The sequence below is a fragment of the Tupaia chinensis genome, unplaced genomic scaffold, assembly GCF_000334495.1.
Source record: "Tupaia chinensis unplaced genomic scaffold, TupChi_1.0 Scaffold000381_1, whole genome shotgun sequence".
Lineage (NCBI taxonomy): Eukaryota > Metazoa > Chordata > Mammalia > Scandentia > Tupaiidae > Tupaia > Tupaia belangeri.
Window position 1 is genome coordinate 1777347 of NW_006159883.1, and position 23055 is coordinate 1800401.

At 39.4% G+C, this 23055-nt stretch overlaps 1 protein-coding gene across 1 annotated transcript in view; it reads left to right on the plus strand.

Annotated features, from left to right (window-relative positions):
* Positions 1–23055, plus strand: part of STK39 (serine/threonine kinase 39) — a 340812-nt gene that overhangs the window by 191833 nt on the left and 125924 nt on the right. The window contains exons 11-14 of the mRNA XM_006153572.3: positions 10161–10283; positions 10377–10406; positions 19550–19612; positions 21370–21437. Of these exons, the coding sequence (XP_006153634.1) occupies positions 10161–10283; positions 10377–10406; positions 19550–19612; positions 21370–21437 (284 nt within the window). The remainder of the gene's footprint in view (positions 1–10160; positions 10284–10376; positions 10407–19549; positions 19613–21369; positions 21438–23055) is intronic.

The window sequence follows — 23055 nt, forward strand, 5'->3', positions numbered from 1 at the left end:
TCTTTTCAGAAGCCCAAGTTTGATGATTCTCTCCATCTCTCAAACCCACTCTAAAGCTTTCTGTATTTTCCCACAGTTGGAGTTCTAACCCCTTTAATCTGGTGTACTACAGAGTATGTGAACTCACAGGCCATGTTAGTCCTACAGACACACCATTTTTTGGGATCCACAGAAGGTTTATTTAAACTAGATTTATCTCTTCCATGAGAAGCAGGGAGAGAGATAACACCCTTTATATGGTTTTGGTGCCACAATCCAACTTCAGCTTCAGCCAGTCCCAAATGGTGGGCATACTCGTGCACGGCATGCACAGGGGGTTTCCGCAACATGAACCCAGAACCTGTCCATGTGGGTCAGCATGGAAGAGCATTATGTTTTACTACTGTGCCACCATCTGGCCCTTCGAGTTTTGCTTCTATTATTTTTTTTAACTTTACATATTTATTAACACTAAAAATGTCAAGAGTGTTCACATAAAAAATGTATGTTAGCTACTTCTCTAGAAGAAACAGAAGATCTGGCAACACTTCCTCCCTGCTGTAGCCATCAGCCAGTGCTGGGTTCTCCCTAGAGATGAGACAGGTGAGACATCTAATCACCCAAGTCCTCACTTGACTGGCATTCTCCACTGCTTTTCCAGCTTGGCTCTGTAGGCCATTGAATTTACCATTTTGATTGTACAAGGTCCTGCAACACAGCTTTTTCGACCTTATTCTGAGCCAGTTAGTTAAACCAACCCCTAGACCCAGTGCCTTGTGATCCAGCGACATTACATGAGCCAGGAAAACTTGCTATGTTCTTATCTTCTCTCTGGGTGCAATGACTTCTCTTTCTCTGCATAGTGAGCTCTTTTTAATCCTTCAACAGTCCCCCAACCTTCCAATACTGCTTGACAGGTAGTGATTCTCTCTACTGCAGTCTTACAGCATTTAAACTTTATGGCTTCACACTTTTTTAAAAAAATTACTAGTTTAAATGTCTGTCCAGTCATTTGAATTGGGAACTACTTTAAAGAGTAGGATTTTATTTTATTAATCTTTGGTCTAGAATTTGTTACAAAGGAGATATTCAGTAAAACATTGTTGAGTAAATGAATAAATGCATTTATAAAAGACTAAGGTAAGATCTCTGTCCTAAAAGAGTAAACAGTTTTGTGTGTCTACAGTGCAAAGTAGAATGATAGAAAGGTTTAGGAAGAATTCTAATTAGGAGGATTTTCAAAAGCTTCTAGAACAGACACTAAAATTAGAGACCGTGAAAGGGCAGATCAGGCCAAGTTATGTATGTAACACACGTGCAAAGTGGTAGAGTTGTGAGAGCATATAATTTGCACTCCACGGGATTGTAGGGTGTTTAAAGGGATATGGTGGGAAAATAAGTCTTGGAAAGGCCATTTGAGTCTACATGTAGGGAGACTTGAATATTGAGGCATCCGGACTCATCCTATAGGCAATTGTGAACGCTCATAGTATTTTTTTGAGAAAGTGCTTATTTGCTGCTAGTGGCAGTATGAAAGCTACAACAAGCAAGAGAGCAGAGTTCTGGAGATTGATTAGCAGTTTGTTTTAATAGGAGAGATAGGAGAGCTACATTGAAGGGGCTCTGACTCAGCATAATGCCAGCTGAGGAAGGGGAAATTTACAGAAAGTAATGTTTGATAGATCGGTTTGTGAGAAAGATTAAATGTACTACTAATATTACACCTGTCAACTCTTGAGTGCTGTGTGGCAGGCATCATGTTCAGAGCTGCATGTGACTGTGCCTGTTGGCCCGTTTGATGGCAGTGGGGTGGGACGGGATTTAGAGGCACGAAGACAAAACTGGAGAAATGTAGGAATGAGCCTGGGGTAGGAAAATTAACAAGTGAATGGGAGGTGGCAAGCTCAATCTTGAGAAATGGCTAAGATGTTCATATCTAACAAACCACTTGAAAAACAAGCCTAAAAGATGACATTTCCAAGGATGTTGGCTTAGATAAGGTGAGTAGGCCAAGGAGAATGTGCGTTCACTCAGGGAGATAGTGTCTAGTGAGCTGACATGTTGGGCTGGAAACAGCCGTGTGTGCTGGAGGCAGAACAGTTGTCAGTTGGAGGCCGAGTAGGACAGGTAGAGGTAGGAGGAGAAATGTCATGTACACAGGATTAGAGAGAGCTTGAAGTAAAAAAAAAAAAAAGAATGGGTTTCAGCTGTGTCTGCACAATGGTGTTATGGCAACAGGGAAGAGCATTGATTATACTATTGGGAAATCATTAACTCTTTCAGGGAGAATACACATGGTTTCGGTGGCTCACTGGGGATAGCTTATATTTTGCAAGGTATTAAAGAGTGAGGAAGGGATAGAAAGTGAGGGCAATAATGAGAGACAATCTCTAGAAAAACATTGACTGGGAAAGAGAAGAGTGAGGAAAGGGCAGAAGTAAAGGGTTTCCTTATCCCTTCCCCATTTTTGATAAAAAAAAAAAAAAAGAGAGAGATTTAAGTGTGTTTACAGACGATGTAGAGGAGCCAGGGCCTGGCTATAAGATTCTTGAGGGAATAAATAAATTAGTAGATAAATGAGATGCACAGCAGGAGGCATTGGCCTTGTAATGGGGAAGGAATCTATTATCTTTATACATGGGAGGGACAGAAGCTCAGAAGGGTGAGCAAGAGAAGTTTACTAGGAAAAAAGGGACTGTGGGTCTAGTTGGATAGACTTGGTTTTCAAAATAGCAGATGAAGTTTTTAAAAGTTTATTTTTCAGAGAGAAGAGGACAGAGAGAAAGAGAGAGGGTACACCCTCCACACATCAAAGTCTATATTGTTCTCCACCCCAGTCCCAGCGAGCCCAGATCATAGGCATACATGTGCCTGATGTGCTCAGGGATGTTCCAGGATTCAAATCTAGGACCGTTTCCATATAGGTGCAATTGTGTTACTGCTGTGCCATCGCCCGGCCCCACAGGTGAAGTTATTCTAATATTGGAGCTGGGTGTAATTAGGACACTATTGTGAGACACAGTAGCAGAGGCTAGCAATGGAGGGGTGGGGTCTAATTTCTAGTGTTACAACCTAGCATTGTCACCTTCTAACTGTCAGAGTTTGGGCCAGTAGTTTAACTTTTCCTGTGTTTTAGATTTTCCTCTGAAAAATGGGGCAATAAAATGATCCTCAGCTCTTAGGGTTACTGTGAAGATCAAATTAGTTAATATAAAGTACTTAGAGCATAGTACGTGATAGTATATAAACACCAGCTGGTATGATGGACTTGAGAGCAAGGGAATAGGCTAATAGTGACAGTGTTTTTAGCACTGTGGTTCTTAACCATGAATGAGAAATGGGCTCATCATCTGAGAATCTTGCTCACAAAGAAGATACTGATTTAGTGGGTATATGGTTGGGCCCAGGATTTTGCATTTCTGACATCTTCCCAAGTGATGTCATTGCTGCTGGTCCATGGGCCACATTTTGTGTGGCAGTGTTGTAGTAACACTGAAGCCCTCGCTAGGAGTGCACAGTGGTCATTTGCAAGGGCCTCAAGCAGCAAGGTGATGCCACTGGTCCTGTGGTGGGCCAGTTGTTCAGGATTGGAGAATGGATGTCTTGGTTGACACCAGGACTTGATTTTCTGGTGTAGATGGGATAGGAAGGTATAGCTGGCCAGGGGACATGGAGATGCAGGCTGCTAGTAACTACAGCATCGAGAGCGTGAGTGGTGGGATTTCGGTCTTCTTGTATGATGGGGATCTCCGCCTTGTATGATGAGGAGAAGGCTGATGGAAGGGCAAGAGAGGCCCTGGGGCTGAAAGGTACATGAGTCCTGGTAGTAAGTGTGGAGTGTATGTGCTGATAGCATGTGACCTGAGGAAGCAATGTCAGAGTTTAAGAAATGGAAACAAATGTTTAGTGCTAAAACATGGGATCTAATTTTATCTGTCAATTTGTGTTGACTTAGAAGACTTTGTTTGCTTGGCAGTGCCTCAAGTACATTATAAACAGCAATTCACTGGAAACATTTTTGATACTTTGTGTCAGTAGAATGCCTGGTAACAGACATGTTAATTAACTGCATTGCTTTTTTCTTTGTCTAATGTACCCTTGATGGGCAGTGGATGTGAGATCGGTGGGCCCCCTGGCTCACTCTGTCTAGGCCATAGTCAGGCATGCAGTTTTCCGCAGGTAGAGGATGGGCTGAGTGCAGAATTCCTACTGAGGGAAAAACTATTCTGAGAAGTGTCTGTAGCCGCTTATTCAGAAAGTTATTGTGGCAGTGGAAGAAGCTGGCAGATACCTCAGCAGGGACTGGGTGTGCTGGATTGAGACAAATTCTGATAAATTTTGGTTGATATTTCTTTGAGACACATTCATCTTTTGTTCAGAAATGTGTTAGAGGCACTCCATTTCAGACATTTTTTTAAAAAGTTCATTTTTTCCACGAGTGAAAGAGACAGAAAAAGAGAGGGAGACATACACACACACACACACACACACACACACACACATGATTCCCAACAGGGTTTTGATCCTACGGGACACCCTCAGCCTCAACTAGTGCTGGATCATTGGCCTGGATGTGCCCAACACATTCATGGAGGACTCTGGATGCGAACCCAGAATCTTGCCACGTGGGTCACAGAGTGTGGTGTATTACTGCTGCACCACCACTCGGCCCCATTTCTGACATATTTTAATGCCTGATACAGAAAGTTCATCTGTTCGCTCACTTGCTTTCCTTCATGTCCTCCTCTCCTTTCTGTGGTCAGGGGCCTAGTAGCACCTCTGGGAGGTTGCACCGATTGTGACAGTTGATATTTCTAGAAAACTCCTGTTCAGAGAGACACTGCTGGAAGGACTAGTTGGGCTGCTCTAGTTGCTGTTGCCTACTTTGATGCCATCTCTTCTCCCTGGTCACTGTGTCCTAGCTGCCTACATTTACCTAGTGGTCACCAGAACTGGCCAGAAAACAGTACTGCTCCTCCGACAGTCTAGCTGGGCCTCCCTTTTCTTGTGGGAATCAGAGCTTTGGTTTTCTCTAATGGAATTTCATAAAGATGTGATTTAGAAAATGTCAACAATGGGACCAGAAGATGGCATAATGGTTACATTGCTGGAGTTCATGTAGTCAACCATGGTTTGAGAACCGGTGGCTTAAAACTTGGGGCCCGGCAGTTAGCATAATGGCTATGTTGCCGGACTCCCATGTAGTCGACTACGGTTCGAGGCCAGGACCCTGTAGCCTAAATTCACACTAGGCATGTGTGTATGTGCCCAAGATCCCAAGAGGAGCATGGAGGAGAAGGGATTGCAGCATGGCCATCCTCCCTCGGGGATGATTTCTCACTTTCTGTCTCTCTGTCTCTATCTTTCTGGCGAGTGCATGTGCTCTATAGCAAAAACCTCTCAAAAAGAAAAAAAAAATAAAAGAAAATGTCAACAAAATATTATTTTCCTCTTCAGGTATGTATTAATACAACTGTTAAATATGCATTTTATTCTGAGCCTTGAGAGTAAGTGTTACTGCATGTAAAACTTTTTCTTACCTCATTATTGCCAACTATGACCTAAAGAATTTGTAGGATTATGAATTCCCTGTGAGAATCACTTAGGTATGATTTACATTGAACTCATTTCTTTGAGAAGCAATATATTTTATTTGAATATCCAACAGAAAAAAAGTAGAGAATAAATTAATTACCTACCTGTGCTCTTACACATGCACACAGACACCAGCGCACACACTCATGCACACACTCACCTGTGCACATACCTGCACTCTTACACACATGCACACAGACACCTGTGCACACCTGCAGTCTTGCACTCACTCACCTGTGTACCTACCTGAGCTCTTACATGCACGCAGACACCTGTGCACACCTACACACACTCATGCACACACTCACCTGTGCACATACCTGCACTGTTACACACACACATGATTCCCAACAGGGTTTTGATCCTACGGGACACCCTCAGCCTCAACTAGTGCTGGATCATTGGCCTGGATGTGCCCAACACATTCATGGAGGACTCTGGATGCGAACCCAGAATCTTGCCACGTGGGTCACAGAGTGTGGTGTATTACTGCTGCACCACCACTCGGCCCCATTTCTGACATATTTTAATGCCTGATACAGAAAGTTCATCTGTTCGCTCACTTGCTTTCCTTCATGTCCTCCTCTCCTTTCTGTGGTCAGGGGCCTAGTAGCACCTCTGGGAGGTTGCACCGATTGTGACAGTTGATATTTCTAGAAAACTCCTGTTCAGAGAGACACTGCTGGAAGGACTAGTTGGGCTGCTCTAGTTGCTGTTGCCTACTTTGATGCCATCTCTTCTCCCTGGTCACTGTGTCCTAGCTGCCTACATTTACCTAGTGGTCACCAGAACTGGCCAGAAAACAGTACTGCTCCTCCGACAGTCTAGCTGGGCCTCCCTTTTCTTGTGGGAATCAGAGCTTTGGTTTTCTCTAATGGAATTTCATAAAGATGTGATTTAGAAAATGTCAACAATGGGACCAGAAGATGGCATAATGGTTACATTGCTGGAGTTCATGTAGTCAACCATGGTTTGAGAACCGGTGGCTTAAAACTTGGGGCCCGGCAGTTAGCATAATGGCTATGTTGCCGGACTCCCATGTAGTCGACTACGGTTCGAGGCCAGGACCCTGTAGCCTAAATTCACACTAGGCATGTGTGTATGTGCCCAAGATCCCAAGAGGAGCATGGAGGAGAAGGGATTGCAGCATGGCCATCCTCCCTCGGGGATGATTTCTCACTTTCTGTCTCTCTGTCTCTATCTTTCTGGCGAGTGCATGTGCTCTATAGCAAAAACCTCTCAAAAAGAAAAAAAAAATAAAAGAAAATGTCAACAAAATATTATTTTCCTCTTCAGGTATGTATTAATACAACTGTTAAATATGCATTTTATTCTGAGCCTTGAGAGTAAGTGTTACTGCATGTAAAACTTTTTCTTACCTCATTATTGCCAACTATGACCTAAAGAATTTGTAGGATTATGAATTCCCTGTGAGAATCACTTAGGTATGATTTACATTGAACTCATTTCTTTGAGAAGCAATATATTTTATTTGAATATCCAACAGAAAAAAAGTAGAGAATAAATTAATTGTGCCACGTTTTTGCTTTACTAAGTTAGGGGATCGTTTGCTAGAATAAGAGCAATGTGATAATCATGTAATCAGAATTCTAAGGGTGAGTAACCTTCATTTTTATCATGGTAGGAGATTGGGGGGGTAGATTAGAAGGTTTCGCACATCTTTTTTTGAAGCTTCTACAGTGTGTTGCAAAGCAGCCACATCAGTGTTGGGGTTACAGTCAGTCTTGCTTGATCATTTCTTCAGTTCCAAAATAAGACCATTTGTTAAACTGCGTGAAAGTTAGGTGCCTTAGCTCTGAAAGGTAAAAAATGTTTCTCGTCATCCCTACAAACTCCCTACAAGGATGGAGCTCTGTAAAATTGATTTCTGGTCTCTTTAGTGGAAGTCAGTGTCACATAAATACACCCTGAAACCTTGGTTTCAAATTATACTGCGAGTTTATGCCTAGGAGTAAGACGAGGGGACATTCTCAAAGACACACTTCTCTGCTACTGCTATACCAATATTTTTTTCCTGTAGAGACTTTTGAATCGTCTTTGTCTTAATTTGGTCAACATTTCTGAACTTATTTGTGTTCCAGTTTTTATTGCTTAAAGGCCAATCTCACCATTTCTTTCAGTATCCAGGGCTAAAATCCTAGACCTTTTTTTTTAAAAAAATCTTGCTCTCTTCCAGCAAATAAAACCAAGAGGGAGATAGCCAGGATTCTAAAATAAAATAGAAATGGGAAAGGCTGGCTATTTTATTGCTTATAGTTGGATCCTGCTCGTGGAAATGAAATTGACAGGTCTTGTAAACATAGAGCCGGGGGTGGGGGTGGGGAAGGGGCATCAGCTAAATGCTAGGGTATGAAGCTGGACTGTCTCCAGAAACGGATTTGCTTAGTGCAGTCTCTTGTAGGGTACTAATTTGTTGACTATCCTTGGTTTCTACAATTTTAGTAAAGGTGGAATTTTATTGTTTCTTATGCAACATTTTACTTGTTTTTCTTCCTGTTTAGCTAATGGTATATTTAAAAATAGATGTGGCTTTAAATTCTTTCTTTTAAGTGTAGCCATTACCATATGTCTCTCCATGTTGCTATCACCATGATTAGTGTTGCTAAAAAATAATCGTTTTTATTGTAGATGTCAACAAAAAATTATTTTCTCTTCTCTTCACCATTTCTTTGTAGCTTCAAAATGAACAATCTGTTCTGAAAATCCTGAAGTGCATTTCAGCATTTTTTCCGTGGTACTTTGCCAACTTCTATAAGCACCATTAAAATCACTATCATTAGAGTAGGTTTTTCAAACTCAAAGTGCAAGTGGAAGAAAAAATATCTTATGCCAACCACAGAGAGGGTTTTAGTTTAAAAAGGTGAATTAGTTAAATATGTTCTGCAGTGTAGAAAACAAGCTTTTTAAAAAAATAATTGGGGAACCAGCAGTTAGCGTAATGGCTATGTCGCTGGACTGCCACGTAGTCGACCGCGGTTCGTGTCCCGGACCTGGTGGCTTAAAGCTCACGCCGGGTGCGTGTGCGTGCGTGCCCAAGATCCCGAGAGGAGAATGGAGGAGAAGGGATTGTGGCGTGACCATCCCCCCGGGGGGTGATTTCTCACTTTCTGTCTCTGTGTCTCTCTCTGTCTGTCTGGCGAGCGCACGCACCCTACAGTGAAAATCTCTCCAAAAAAAAAAAATTGAACATAACTATTTATAGTTAGGAATTAGCACTTTTTACTTGCTTTTAAAATTTCTGTGTTGGAGGTAAAAATCTTCTAGACCCAGTAGTCAATATTTCTTTTACAGGCTCTACAAATCAAACCTGGCCCCAAACCTGTGTTGTTTCTGACTTCACATTGATCTACCATGTAGAAACTTGAAGTTCTGTGATATTTCTTTTGGTCTAATGAAACTCCCATGATATTGCTAAATACTTTCTATTATAGAAAGTAAACTTTCTTCACATCATAGTCTTAATGTCTTCACAGGGCAGTTTTAGACAGCTTTCTTCTGATAGTCATCATATTGTGGCACAGGGAGACACGAATGGGAGTCTGAAAGGCTTTGTTCCTTGCCTTGATTTTTGCCCTCAGCTGTGCGATCTTGGGTCACTTTCTGAGCCTTCATCTCCTCATCTGGAAAATGAAGGGGTTGGACTGGATTGTCTCAAAGGGCCTTTTTCATTTGAAGTTTTCTCTAACTCAATAGACCACTGACCGTTATGTCCACATCATCCTCATCTGCCGCAGTGCCTTGGTTAATTACATCTCAGTACATATCCCTTAAAGGCAAATCACTTCGTCAGAGGCTCATTCTCAGTCACCCTGTTCTTTTAAAGTTTTGCCTTTTCAACCATAAAGACATTTGGAAAGCAGGTCCTGTGGGTTACATCTCTACACTAGCTCAGAAAAATTGGAATGATTGAGGAAGACTAATTATAATCTAAACAGTGGCACGGCTGTTTATTATCGCCTTGCGTTCCCAGTAATCTCACAAGTCTCATAAATGCTACAAAGTGTGTTAAGAATAGCCTGATGCTTTGCTTTTACTCAAGTAGGTTGAGCAGAATCCTGGGAAAATAACCATGATGTCTGTCAGGTTGTGAAAAAGAGCAAGGTAGCCACAGAAGGATATTTGATTTGTTTCAACTTAGGTTTTAGATCACTGATGCTTCCAGTCTAGCTAGATTGCCTCATCAGGTTCCCTGTTTTCCCAGCCTTCACTTAGTCAGCAGTCAGTTGCTTACATATACACTTCTTTGGAAATTTTGAAACCTATCAGGTAGTGTTGGATATGTAGTAAATAATAAAGTGTTAACTGAAGTTAAAAATGAAAATAAGCTTGATCCTTAATGGCTTATCTATCTGGTGTTCTTACATTTCAAGAACACAGCATTTCTCGAAGGAGAGTGAGAGTCTGGAGTTTGTGTAGTCCTTTTAAGTATCAATTTCCAGTTATCTCTGAATAAATAACAGCTGGGCTGTCTTCAGAGTACTTTGTATGTTGTGTAACCCAAGTAGCAGTACCAGTAAATTTAGTTCATATTCAACTTGTCAAAATTGTGTGGGTTTTTGATTCAGGTACGAAGAGTTCCTGGGTCAAGTGGTCACCTTCATAAAACTGAAGACGGTGACTGGGAGTGGAGCGATGACGAGATGGATGAGAAAAGTGAAGAAGGGAAAGCAGCTTTTTCTCAAGAAAAGGTAAATAACATTAATGACAACTAACTTAGCTACATAAATTTTGTGGCATTTTTTGTATGTGTGTGCATTAACAGATACATAATTGTTTTACAGTCACGAAGAGTAAAAGAAGAAAATCCAGAGGTGAGTAGTGGTTACTTATTTTTTTTTCCCACCATTTTATACTGTGGTGTCAGAGTCAGATCTATTTGGGGGAGAAACTTTCAAATATCATGGAGTAGGATAAAAAGGCACATAGGCTTCACAGCTTCCAATTCTGTCTGAATTACTTTGGGCTGTATAAATTGGGGTAAATGACTTTATTTTTTGAGACCCCCTTAGATGGGGATTGTTGTATATGAGAAGGAATTCAAAAAAAAAAAAAAAAAAAAAAAAAAAAAAAAAAAAAAAAAAAAAAAAAAAAAAAAAAAAAAAAAACACAAAAACAACTGTGTAAGGATTTAAATTTTTTTGCACTAAATAAATTCATAATTTAATTCCACTTTTACATGGATTTATATTAGTCTTCTGGTGCTTATAAAATTGTCATGAGGATTGATTGATGAATTCATGTACATTTAGCACTTTGTGTAGTTTCTAGCATAACTGAGCAATCAATTCTAACTTTTGGTGTTAGTATCATTTAGAAAACATATCAAACACATGAGTAAAATTTCTTCTGGGTTTTCAGTTGACATTTAATAACACAGATATTAAAACAGTTATAGTCTCCAGATTGAATCCATTGGTTTTGATTTTGAAATCTCTTGGGTAACTTGGTAGGCATGGAACACTCTTAATAGCTTACCCTTGAACACTGGTCATCACTTGATTAAGAGATCATTTTTTATTTGCTTCCTTGATCTTATTAATTGTCCTAGTACCTAATGAGCAATGATGACCATGGATTGCAGGACTTGCTAATTTTCCTAGAGGAAATCTGAACATATTTAAACAGCTCCAAGATTTTCACAGACCTTGATAAATTCATATTAAGAAAACAGAAAACTTTGGGCTATAAATGATACCCATCCCAACTTTATAGAATGAGTAAACATTTCCTTTTAATTAAATGGATCAAATCTTACCATTTGGCTTGGTACTAGCCAGTTGGACCTTGCATGAGGAAGACAGCAGAACCTCACTGTTTCCCTTATTCTTTTCTCTCACTGTTCTCTCGTCATCTTTCAAGCCACATTGTGGACCTTTCTTAGGGATTTTCAGTTGCCTGCCTCCCAGTGGTAGCACTCCCTCTGATCTCGTTTCCTTCTATGGTTGTCATATGAATACATCTTTCCATTTTATACATAAAACATAAGCTTTAATTAGGGACATCGTTTGCCCTCATTGTGAGCAATGGTAAGGAGCTCTGGAGTGGGACATGTTGTGTTGGGTTTTCAAAATAATCTTAACGGAGTATCATGAACTCAGCCCTTTCCTTTCCCATTCTCTGATTTTATCTAGAGTGAATGATAGAGTCTAGGTTTTTCATCTATTTTTAAGACTTTCTAACTGTAAGTGTCAATTTTGCTTTGAAATAGAACAAAATAGCATGGTTCATGTACCATCATTGACTCAACAAGAACTGGCTATTGGCTCACTTAGGGATGTCTTCATTGGATGTTATCATTGGATCCTGCCTTGCTAAGACAGGCCAATGGATCTTTCCTCATGAGGATGTGTTAAGACATTATTTTACTATGTGCTTGTTGAAATTGCTCTCATAATTGATTCGTTCCTTGGATAATAGCAGTATCTTTTTGACAAGAATATTTTCTGCATAGAACAAAAAGGAAATAATATATAGCATGCCGTCAGTGGATTCTGCAACATTGCTATCAGCCTTCTTGAGTGAAATTTGAAAGGTGTAGGCACTGGGCCAGCTGGTGGCTTGGTGATTGGAATAGAGGGATCCTATATAGCTGACTGCACAGTTTGAGTCCTAGACCCAGCAGCTTAGAAAAAACAAAGGCCCCTTTAAAGGGTGTTTTTGCACTTTCCTTCTCTCTCTACCTGTTGCCTGTGAGCACATGTGCCCTCTACCACAATTTTTAAAAATAAAAAAATAAAAATAAAAAATAAAAAATTTGTAGTGCATCTAGCCTCACTTGATTTCTCAGGGGCAAATGTCTGTTCCCAAGTTAATTTATAATTACATGTGAATAAGTTTCTTATTTCTGTAAAAGGCCACATGCATTTACATGTAAATATTCTATTCAAATTTATTACATAAATTCTCAGTCTAGTTTTTTATACCATGCTCTTTTTAAAAAATAATTATTTATATATTTATTTATTTATTATGCCCCAACTTGTGATTGCCTATGTGCTCAGAGAGAGAAAGAGAGGAAAGCGAGAAAGCTAGTGACAAGGTCCAGAACTCAAACTGTGGTTGGCCATGTGGGAGTCCAGTGCCTCAACCACCATGCCACCTGCTGGTCCCTGACACTATTTTATTATTTATTTATTTATTTATTTTTGGAGAGGGTTTTGCTATCTATAGGGCACGTGCGCTTGCCAGACAGAGAGAGAGACAGAGAGACAGAAAGCGAGAAATCACCCCCAGGGGGGATGGCCACAGCGTAATCTCTTCTCCTCTATTCTCCTCTCGGGATCTTGAGCATGCACGCACACATGCCTGGCATGAGTTTTAAGCCACCGGGTCTGGGACGAGAACCACGGTCGACTACATGGGAGTCCAGCAGCATAGCCATTATGCTAACTGCTGGTCCCAACTATTTCATTCTCATACCCCTGGTATTTGGGTATCTGAAGCTGTTAAGAGACAGAGCTATTAGGTTGTCAGAAAAGTCATGATATATTGTTCTATGCAAAAATGCATCATGATTTTTCAACAACCCAGTATAATGAGAGTTCCTATGTTTTTTATTTAACTTTATTTATTTATTTATTCATTTTAATTTGACCAGAGAGGGAGAGAGTGAGCAAAAGAGAAAGAGGGAGAGAGAGAGGAAAAACAAGAACACAAGTTTCAGATCCAGGACTTGAACCATAATTAGCCATAAGGGAGTCCAGTGCCCTAACCACCTTGCCACCTGCCAGTCTCTTTTATGAGCTCTTAATTAAAGTATCTCAAACTGCTTATTGTAAGCAAAACATAAAGTATTTTATGTATCTATTATCATAGGAATTAAGTATGTAAATAGTGAACAAATACTTATTATGGGCTCACTACTTGTGCTTATTTTAGTAGGCGTTGTGGATACCTCAGTGAGAAAAACAGAAGAATTTCTATCCTTGTTTTGCTTACCTTCTAATGGGAGTAGACACATAATTTTCAGTAGCCTTAAGTAAGCCAGTCAGTTCTGTGGTTTGTTACAACAAAATAGCAGCAATAGAATATAGAAGAATGTGGTGGGGCTTCAGGGAGCCTGGTAGGAGGCTGTGATTTTAGATGGTTTGGTCAGGGTAGGCCTTATTGGGAATCAAGATAGATAAAGATTTGAAAAATGTATACAAAAATTCAATCGTATAAAAGCTGAAAGATCATTTTTATCCTGCTACTTCTCTCACCCCTATGACTATCACTTCTTTCCACAAAGGTTATTAGTTTGTAGTGTTTTCTGTTTGTTTCTATACAGTTATACACATTAAGAAATATATGTAGCATATCATTTTAAAAACATAAATGACATTATAAAGACTCTAGAATATTTTTGCATCTTACCCTATTGTCTTAGAAATATTTCCACATTAGATATTGTAGATCTGCCTCTTTGTTTTACCTACTGCATAGTGTTATTTTGTATGGGTGGAAATGGTTTATTTAACCATTTCCTTCTTGATGAGCATTTAAATTCTTCTAACAAACATCATCCTAGTAACTTTTCTATGTATGTATTTTGAGGGGCAGCACATACACAAGTAAAAGGAAAGATTAGGTACTTAGAATTGTGATTGCTTCGTTTTAATGTCGGCCGATTTGGGTTTTTATAGTTGCAGTAAATAGCTGTAACAACGTTTAGTATCTGACTATGCACCTTGTGCCTTTAAACATTTTTTCCTTTTAATTTTTCCCCCCAAAGGGTGTGTGTGCTCGCAGGATAGAGACAGAGAGAGACAGTGACAGGGAAAGTGATAAATCATCCCCCCCTCGAGTGATGGCCCACACTGCAATCCCTTTTCTTCCATTTTCTTCACAGGATTTTGGGCATAGGCCTGGTCTGATTTTTAAGCTACCAGGTTCAGGACTCAATTGTGGTTGACAATGTGGGAGTCTAGCACCTTAACCACCCCACCACCTGCTGGCCCCTACCTTTAAACATCTTTAAGGGAGAAAATACTTATTTGGGCTAAATGTAAATGTGTAAAAATGTTTACATTTTAATAAGATTTTCAGTAATGCTTGTCATTTAAACTGTAGTTCAGATCCAGCCCTGTAGCCTAGTAGTTAAGAAAGCCAGATCCCATTTGGCCGAATATGGTTCAAATCCTGACTCTGGCAGCTTGGAAAAAACACTGGGTATTTGAACATTCTTGCCCCAAACCCTGACAGAATGGCACAATGGAAGATATGGGATTACGGTATGACCTCACCACGTTGAGGGATACTTTCTCCTCCCTCCCCCTCCCATCTATTTCTCTTTGACAGGTGCATGTGTCCTCTACCATTAATTAAAATGTGAGTAAGCTGCGGTTCAGTTACTTTTTTAGTAAAAGTTACTAGACAACTGGGATAGTATCTTAATCTTCTTTACATTCCCTTTGTCTCTAGTAGATGCTATATATACATAATTGTTGGTGATCGATGCACTGAAATACAAGCATTAAATAAACCCATACACAGGCATATAGTATTTATTAATAGGTCAATTAGAGATAAAGGTCAGAAAGCATGCAGTTGAGGTGAAGTTTGGAAAGAGTAGCCTTAGTACACACATCAACAACAGGGTAAGGTGCTGCAACGAAGTAGGGGTATAGTTTGTGAAGGGCTTCCTGATCTTCGAGGAAATTCACAATATGTGGTGTGTTCCAAATTCATGGAGATTTATTTTAAATGCCTATATCAGAAATTTAAAAGCAAACAAAAGTGATTCAGAAACTCCTTAGAAAATTTGTTTTTATTTAAGCCAGTGTGATGAAGTAGGTGAGAGAGTCTTTTGACTGAAGTCCAACAGTGTCCATAGGAGATATACTGCAGAATACTTGGGGTCAGAATAAGAGAGCCATACTCCACATGGCTGGCCACAGTTCGAATCCTGGCCCTGGCAACTGGAAAGACTCACCAAGTTCAAGTGTTTGCATGCCCAAACTCCTAACAGGTTGGAGAAATGGAGGAGAGAAAATTGCAGTGTGACCACACCCCAATGAGGATGCTTTCTTCTTCTCTCTTTCTCTGTCTCTCTCTGACAAGGCTATATTCCTTCTGGCAATTGTGAAAAAAAAAGAAAAAAGAAAGAAAGAAAGAAAAAAAGAGTTTGGTTATTAAGAGTCTAGACCAGGTTTATTATGAATCTGTTTGTTTCCCAACTCCATTGTTTTGTTCTGAGGAGAAAACACAGTTGGTGTGGATTTAAATTAAAGTAATTTTAGTGGAGATTAGATACAATGTGAAAGCCAAATGTATTGCTCTATATTACTCATTGGTACTGCATAGTGATTTTGAAAACTGCTCTTAGCTTTTTAAAATTATTTTTGATGAAAGTACCTTTTTCAAGTACCTGTCAGCTCTTATTCATGTCTGTTTTATATCCATATGTAAGTAGAGAGAAAGATTTTATTTCTCCTTCTAAATTTATTATGCTAAGCCTTAATCATCACAGACTGCTCTACCTTGATACTTTTATGATTGTGCTTTCTAAAACATGTTGTTATTACAGGTGACCAGCCTTTGGAGTAGTAATGGAAGTTCAAATCATGATTAAAAAAATCTGCTGTGTTTCTGCAAATAAACTTTTATTTTAGAAATAATTTCTGGTTTACAATAATGTTGTAAAGATAGTAGAGTTCCGAAACACTCCACTGTTAATTTCTTTTTTCATTTTTTAAAATTATTTATTTAATTTTATTTATTCATTGACTTATTTTAATTTGACCAGAGAGAGACACACATAGAGAGAAAGGGAAAGCAAGGAAGTAAGCCACCAGGTCTAGGACTTGAACCGTGGTTGGGCATGTGGGAATGTCCAGCACCCTAACCACTATGCCTTCTGCTGGCCCCAATTTCTTTTTTCTTTTTTAAAATCAAATAGAGGTTGATTGATCAATTAATAGGAGAAAGATAGAAGTATCTTTGACAAGGTGTCACCTTGTCACAATCCTCCATCCCAGCCTCATGGTTAGGTTGGATTATAAGTCTTCACTTCACCACCATGCCTTGAGTGTTTTAGGCTGGTTCAAGATCTGAACCTGGGCCTTTCATGTGACTTTAGTATGTGTGGCTCCAGCAGTGATGTGTAACCACTTGTGCCATTGCAGCTGGCACTGTTAGTTTTGTGTGTGTGTATGTATGTGTGTGTGTATGTGTTTAGTTTTTGATATAGGGTGTGTATGCTCATGAGAGAGAGAGAAAGAGAGAGAGAGAGAGGGAGAGAGAGAGAAATCTCTCCCCAGAAGGGATGACCATGCCACTATCCCTTTTCCTCTATTTTGCTCTTTGATTTTGGGCACAAACTCATGGACACCTAATGTGTTTCTCAGGCTGCTGGATCCAGAAGTCCATCATGCCATTGGCCTGTGGGATCCAGCCACCCCAAACACCATACCAGCACTGGCTCTCCACTGCTAGTTTCTTATGTAACCCAGGTTTTTTTGATGCAATTCAGAAACCAACACTGCTCTATCAGCTAAACTCTGAAATTATTTGGATTTCACTAGTTTGTCCACTAGTGTCTTTTTTCTATTCCAAGGTCCAGTCCAGATCAACACACTGCATTTAACTATAATATTTTCAAAAACAGAAAATGAGAAGATTAGATGGAGTCCCAGGAAAAATTGAAGAGTAGCCATTGCCTCTTTCTTCTCTTCATACCAAGATTCTTTCTTCTTTTTTACCTCATCCTAGACCTTCATTGAAGGCTAGTTTCTGGGTAGTGTACAACATTGAATCTTATTTTTTTTTACTTTCTTCCCTCATTTTTCTTCCATACTGAAGAGACACTCATTTTCTCAAGTGCCATTCTTGTCATAAACTATTTAAAAGAAAAAATAAGCTGATAAATTTCTGTAATACTGCTAATAAAAGACAGCTGTTTAATGTGTTCACTTTTTTGCAGGTTTTTACATTTGAAAGAGTATACCCAAAGTCCATGCCCTACTCCCATACAGTGGGTCTGTAATGGTGACCCTGGGGGAAGACAGTAAAAGAAGATGTTTAGTACACAGGACCTCCCATTTCTGGCACTTATGTGCCTCTCCACATATACTCTGAGGATTCATCTGCATTGCTTGTTTGCCAGAAAGAAGGCTGGTCCCTTCATTAAATGCAGGGTTACACCCACACAGTGTGATCGCAGGTTGTGCCTAGGGGAGTCCAGTGCACAGTCCCAGCAAACAGATCTCTATTGTGATGACTGCTTAGGAGTAAGTGAGCAGGACAGAAGATTGGGCCTCCCCAGGAGAACAAGACGTTGACTCCTTTAAGTGAATGCCACTAAGACTTTTCAGTGTACTGTTGTTCTTTGATGAAAGGTAAAATGTGATGTATATGTTTGTGTAGCCTTTGGTTATATCTCAAAGCTAATTCAGACTGTGAAATCTGTCTGAGACTCTTTCTAAGAGATCGTTCGATATGTAGGCCTATGCCCTCTGGCTGGTTACTGAACACAGGTTAGTTGTTCTCCTAACCTAGTCCTTTTCAAACATATAGCAGCAATAAATATTTCATAATAGACTCTGTATGCCTATCACCAAGGCTCTACTATTATTATACTTACTTATCTTATATGAATCTATCAATCCACCTTAATTTTTTGACACATTTCCAAGTATATTGCATGCATCAACACACTTCTCCCAATTACTTCAGTACCAACTTAGTTATTTTTGAGGAAGCACAGATGTTAAGACTTTTATGCTTTTCAACTTCAGGAAACTCCTGAAGAATTTCTGATGATTTTCAGTTATTTTAGAAATGATAGTAAGTTTAGAAATAGGTGATACTTTCATTCATTTGCACTGCTGTTTCTCTTTGATTTTTTTTTTTGGTCTTTCAAGTTTTACTCCAGGTAAGTTTACAAAAGTGCTTGATGTGAATATAATTTGGTGTCACCTCAGGGCTAGGTTTTCATCTTTGAGAAAAAAATTAAAACCTATCACTCTGGTATTTACATTGGGAGAAAATGTTTTTTCAAGTGTAAATATCCGGGGCTGGCAGATGGTGTAGTGGTTACGTCGCTGAACTCCCACAGACCTGTTGGCTTGAAAATCACACTGGGTACATGTGTGAGCATGCCCAAGATCCTCAGAGGAGAATGGAAGAGAAGTGATTGTGGTGTGGCCTTCCCCCCGGGGGGTGATTTCTCAATTCCCCCTCACTGTCCCTATTTCTCTCATTCTGGGGCAGCACATGGGCCCTAAAGCAAAAACCTCTAAAAAAATGTTATGTACTGAATAATTTCTCAAAGTAATGATTGAAGTGGTAAGTAAAACCTTACCCTAACATCTTTTAATTAAAGATTCCTTAACCTTAGATGAACTTACACAATAAAAAAATAGTTCTGGGGCATCTTTTTATTATCAACTTTGAAATGTCAAATGGTGCATGCCTTTTCACTGTAGCTCAGTGGTTATCTAAAAGCATAAGGGTCATTCTGGGAACTTGGTCAAGATATAGACTGCCTCCCATCTTCATGAAATCCTGAATTATAGGGTCAGTGGGGCCCAGAAGTTTTTTTTGCTTGTTTGTTTGTTTGTTTTTTTGTTTTAAGAGAGACTTTTTTGCTATAGGGCATGTACACTTACTAGAGAAACAGACAGAGACAGAAAACGAGAAATCACCCCCGTGGGGGATGACCAAGCCACAATCCCTTCTCCATTCTCTTTGGACTTTGGTCATGAATGTACATGTGCCCAGCTTTAGTTTCAAGCTGCCAGGTCCAGGACTTTCACCATGGTCAACTATGTGGGAGTCCAGTGACGTAGCCATTATGCCATCTGCTGGTCCTGGGCCCAGGAGTTTTTATCACCTGTAATAGATGATTTCAGTGTAGCCAAAGGCCTAGATTTGGGGAAATACTGTTTTATAATCGTCTGAACATTTATGTCTCTGATAACTGGGATGTAATGGAACACACTGATCATGTCCTTTTTGGTGGCTCTCTTAACAGATCGCAGTGAATGCCAGCAATATCCCCGAGCAAATACAGTCCCTCTCAGTGCACGACTCTCAGGTCTGTTTCTCAGCCAGTCATGTGTATGTGAGAAGCTTGTAGACAGATCTTTAGAAAAACCCAATATTATAAATAGACAATTTCAGAGTAGCATTTCCCAGTCATGGGCCTGTAAGCTCTGTTTTAACAGGTATGGAGAAAAAAGTATACTGTTACTATTGGCCATGCTTGCAGGACCTCTGACCTTCACGTGATAGGTACAAGAGTGAGAATTGATTACCAGACTGCTTTTAAAATTGCTAGTACTTTGGAAAATAAAAAAAGGAAGGAAAATGACTCACCATTCTGTTACATGGCAGCCACCAACCATTGTATTTAATTGATACTTTTCTTTTTTGCTCCTGGTTGGATTTCTGTAAGCTGTTTTCATAATTCTTTTATCATTGAATTTTATGGGCTAATTTATCTCTACAACTTGCCTTATAAAGATAATAGTCCAGTGACTGTGAAATGCATTATAAAACATATTTATGAAAGTTATATGACAGAAGATGTGTGCCTAAGAGTCATGATGGGTGGTAGCAAAGGATGCTGAATAACCCAGAGAAGGTCTATAGAAACAGAAGTGGAGTGCAGGCTTGCATTCAGGCTGCGAAAATTAATAGACAAGCCCTTTTGTTTTCAAGAGTGGTTATACTGTATAATATCACCAGCTTTATGATAACAATTTTTGTCAAAATTTACATATTGAATGAAAAACCGTTTCTATTTTACCTAATCTGTGTTTTTATGAAATGGTTATATAATGGGGGGGTGATTAGAGTGATGGATTTTTAAGGTTGCAGGAAGCCTGCTTGAAGTCAGAAGGCTTGTCCTTCGCCCTTAATTTATAGCTGAGGAAGCAAGACTTGCAGAGGTTAAGTGGCTCACCCAAGGTCATGCCACTGGTTAGAGGCAGAGCCAGGATTCACTTTAAGTCTTTAAAGTGTATCAGGCAACTCAGCAAAATAACTTGCAATAAATTGTAGGGATTGGTCGAACTATGAAAGACAAATTAGGAACAATAATAGGTCAGAAGACAAAAAAGAGTAAAGGAAACACAAAAAGTTATTAGGATGCCTAGTATTGTACAACATTTTATAGTTGTAGCTCCTTTTCTTAGTTGTTAGTTTACTCCCTCAGCAACCTTTTGAGCAGGTATTACCCCCATTTTATAGATGGGAAAATTGATTTAGAGAATGCTGGCCCAGGCTTGGATAGCTGGTCAGTGGCAAAGTTGTCAAACTGAAATCCCTTGTTTCTCCTACAAGAAGGTGTACTCCTGTCAAAGGTTCATAGAAATGGGGGGCTGTGTCTTAGAGGCTGCATGGTGGATAACTTCTATTCAAGGAAATATGCTTTAGGTGAAAAGGGCAGGAAATAAATGGTTGCCTAATCTACTGGGACCAATTTTCCTCTGCATCTTAAGGTTTTAGGTGCCCAGTCTTTGCAAATCACCAGAGCCCAGTGGGTAGCAGTTGATTCCTCAGGTTTCAAGGAACCTCTTTAGATGGGTGACCTTTCTTTGGGCTTACTGCAGCTTATACCAGTAGTTAGAATTTATCCTACAACTGAGGCTTCTGTATGAAACATTCATAACCACAGTTGTGATGAGAATTAGGCATGATTCCAAACTTCACTTAGAGGTTTTGTGAGTGTAAAGACCTAGTTCGGAAATTTCCTGAAAGAAAGAGCTTTATATATCTAAATATATTGTGATTTTACTCACTCTTTTCCTAATAAAGTTGATAACATTGTTTGCTATTCTGTTTTTAAAGGGCCAACCCAATGCTAGTGAAGACTACAGAGAAGCTTCTTGCGCTGTGAACCTTGTTTTAAGATTAAGGTAAATACTCTCGTTGTTTATTTTGCATCATTTTTCCTATAGTACAATAGTCTGATCTCCTTCATTATCTTTTCATAATATTAGCATAAAATGAAATTGTTAACTTATTTGATTTCCCCAAACAACCAGTGCATGCTGAATCCTTAGGACTAATCTTGCTCTTCTAATTGCTTGCCAAGGAAGAAAAGCACCATATGAGTGTGTCTGTAGGCTCAGTGTACCCTTCATTAAGTTTTTTTTTTCCCTGCTTTTTCTTTGTTGGGTTTTTTCTTTTTTACAATGTAAGATCACAGTAAGAGATTTTTAATGAGTTTCTTTCACACTTCAACAGTCAGTCTCTGACAGAAATAAACCATGCTTGTACTACAAGTTGCCTGTTCAGAACATTTTTCAGTGGCAGGTTTGATCAGCCACTGTGAAGAAATGATAGATATATTTTGAAAGAACCCTCAGTCTTCCAGGGAATGGATACTAATATGGTGCCTGACAAGAGGGTCTTTGTCCTTAGTCTAGTGAATGCAAGCTGTTTCTATTTTAAGGCTTTTTAAAAATTAAAAAGTTCATAGGGCTGGCAGGTGGCATGGTGGTTAAAGGTGCTGAATACCCATATGGTCGACCTTGGTTCAAGTCCCAGACCTTGCTTTCTTGGTTTCCCTTTCTCTCTCTCCCTGTCTCTGTCTGGTCAAATTAAAAAATAACAACAACAAATAGAATTAAATAAATAAATTATTATTTTTTAAAAAATTATAATCTTTGCAGATGTTTTTTGTTAAGAATTTGGTATCTCAAGAGAAAATTGCCCAGACTTCATTGGATACAGCGTGATTTTTACCTGGTCAATCAAAATACCATTATGTTTTTCAAGGTATATTAAAAGAAGTTATATATATGTTTTCTTTCTGACAATTAAACAAGTAAAGCATGTGGCTAATGGGCATTTTCAGAGCCATGACTGTGAAAAGCACGTTCATCTTCAAGGTTACTGTCCAGCTCGCTGAGTAATCGTGGTCCGTCAGGGCAGATTACCTTCACCATAATCACCCCTTACTTCTGACAGTCATTTACAGTCTGCCGTGCATTTTCAAATAGTTATCAGGGGAACCTCTCAATAACCCTCAATGTGATTTAATTCAGAGCTGATCTTCTAGACAAGAAATGAAATTATTACAAGACTGTTTTTCTTGTATTTGAAAGTAACCTTGATTACTTTTTGCAATTAGCAAATTTAGCAATCACCATACAATGAAATAGCCATTCTCTTTTTGTTTAATTCTAGAGCCAGATACATATTTTATGTGTTCTTCAGTTATTCAGTTCATTAATTCAGCCACTGTTTATGGGGAGCCCACTCTATACTAGGAGCTCTGTTCCAGGCTTAGTGTGTGTGAGGAGATTGAGGGGTGAATAGAACTGTGAAAGCTGCCGACAGACCAGCTGAGTGTGCTGTGTTGGCAGTGACCCTTAGAGTCCTGCAGGCCAGTCTCCTGTCACATGTGTGCATGACTCTTTTCTTTGGTGGAACTGCTGGATGTTTACCTAATCTCTGCATACTTCAACTCATGACTGGCCATTTAATACTAAAAAACCTTAACTGTTACATGATTCTTCCTCCTGCTGA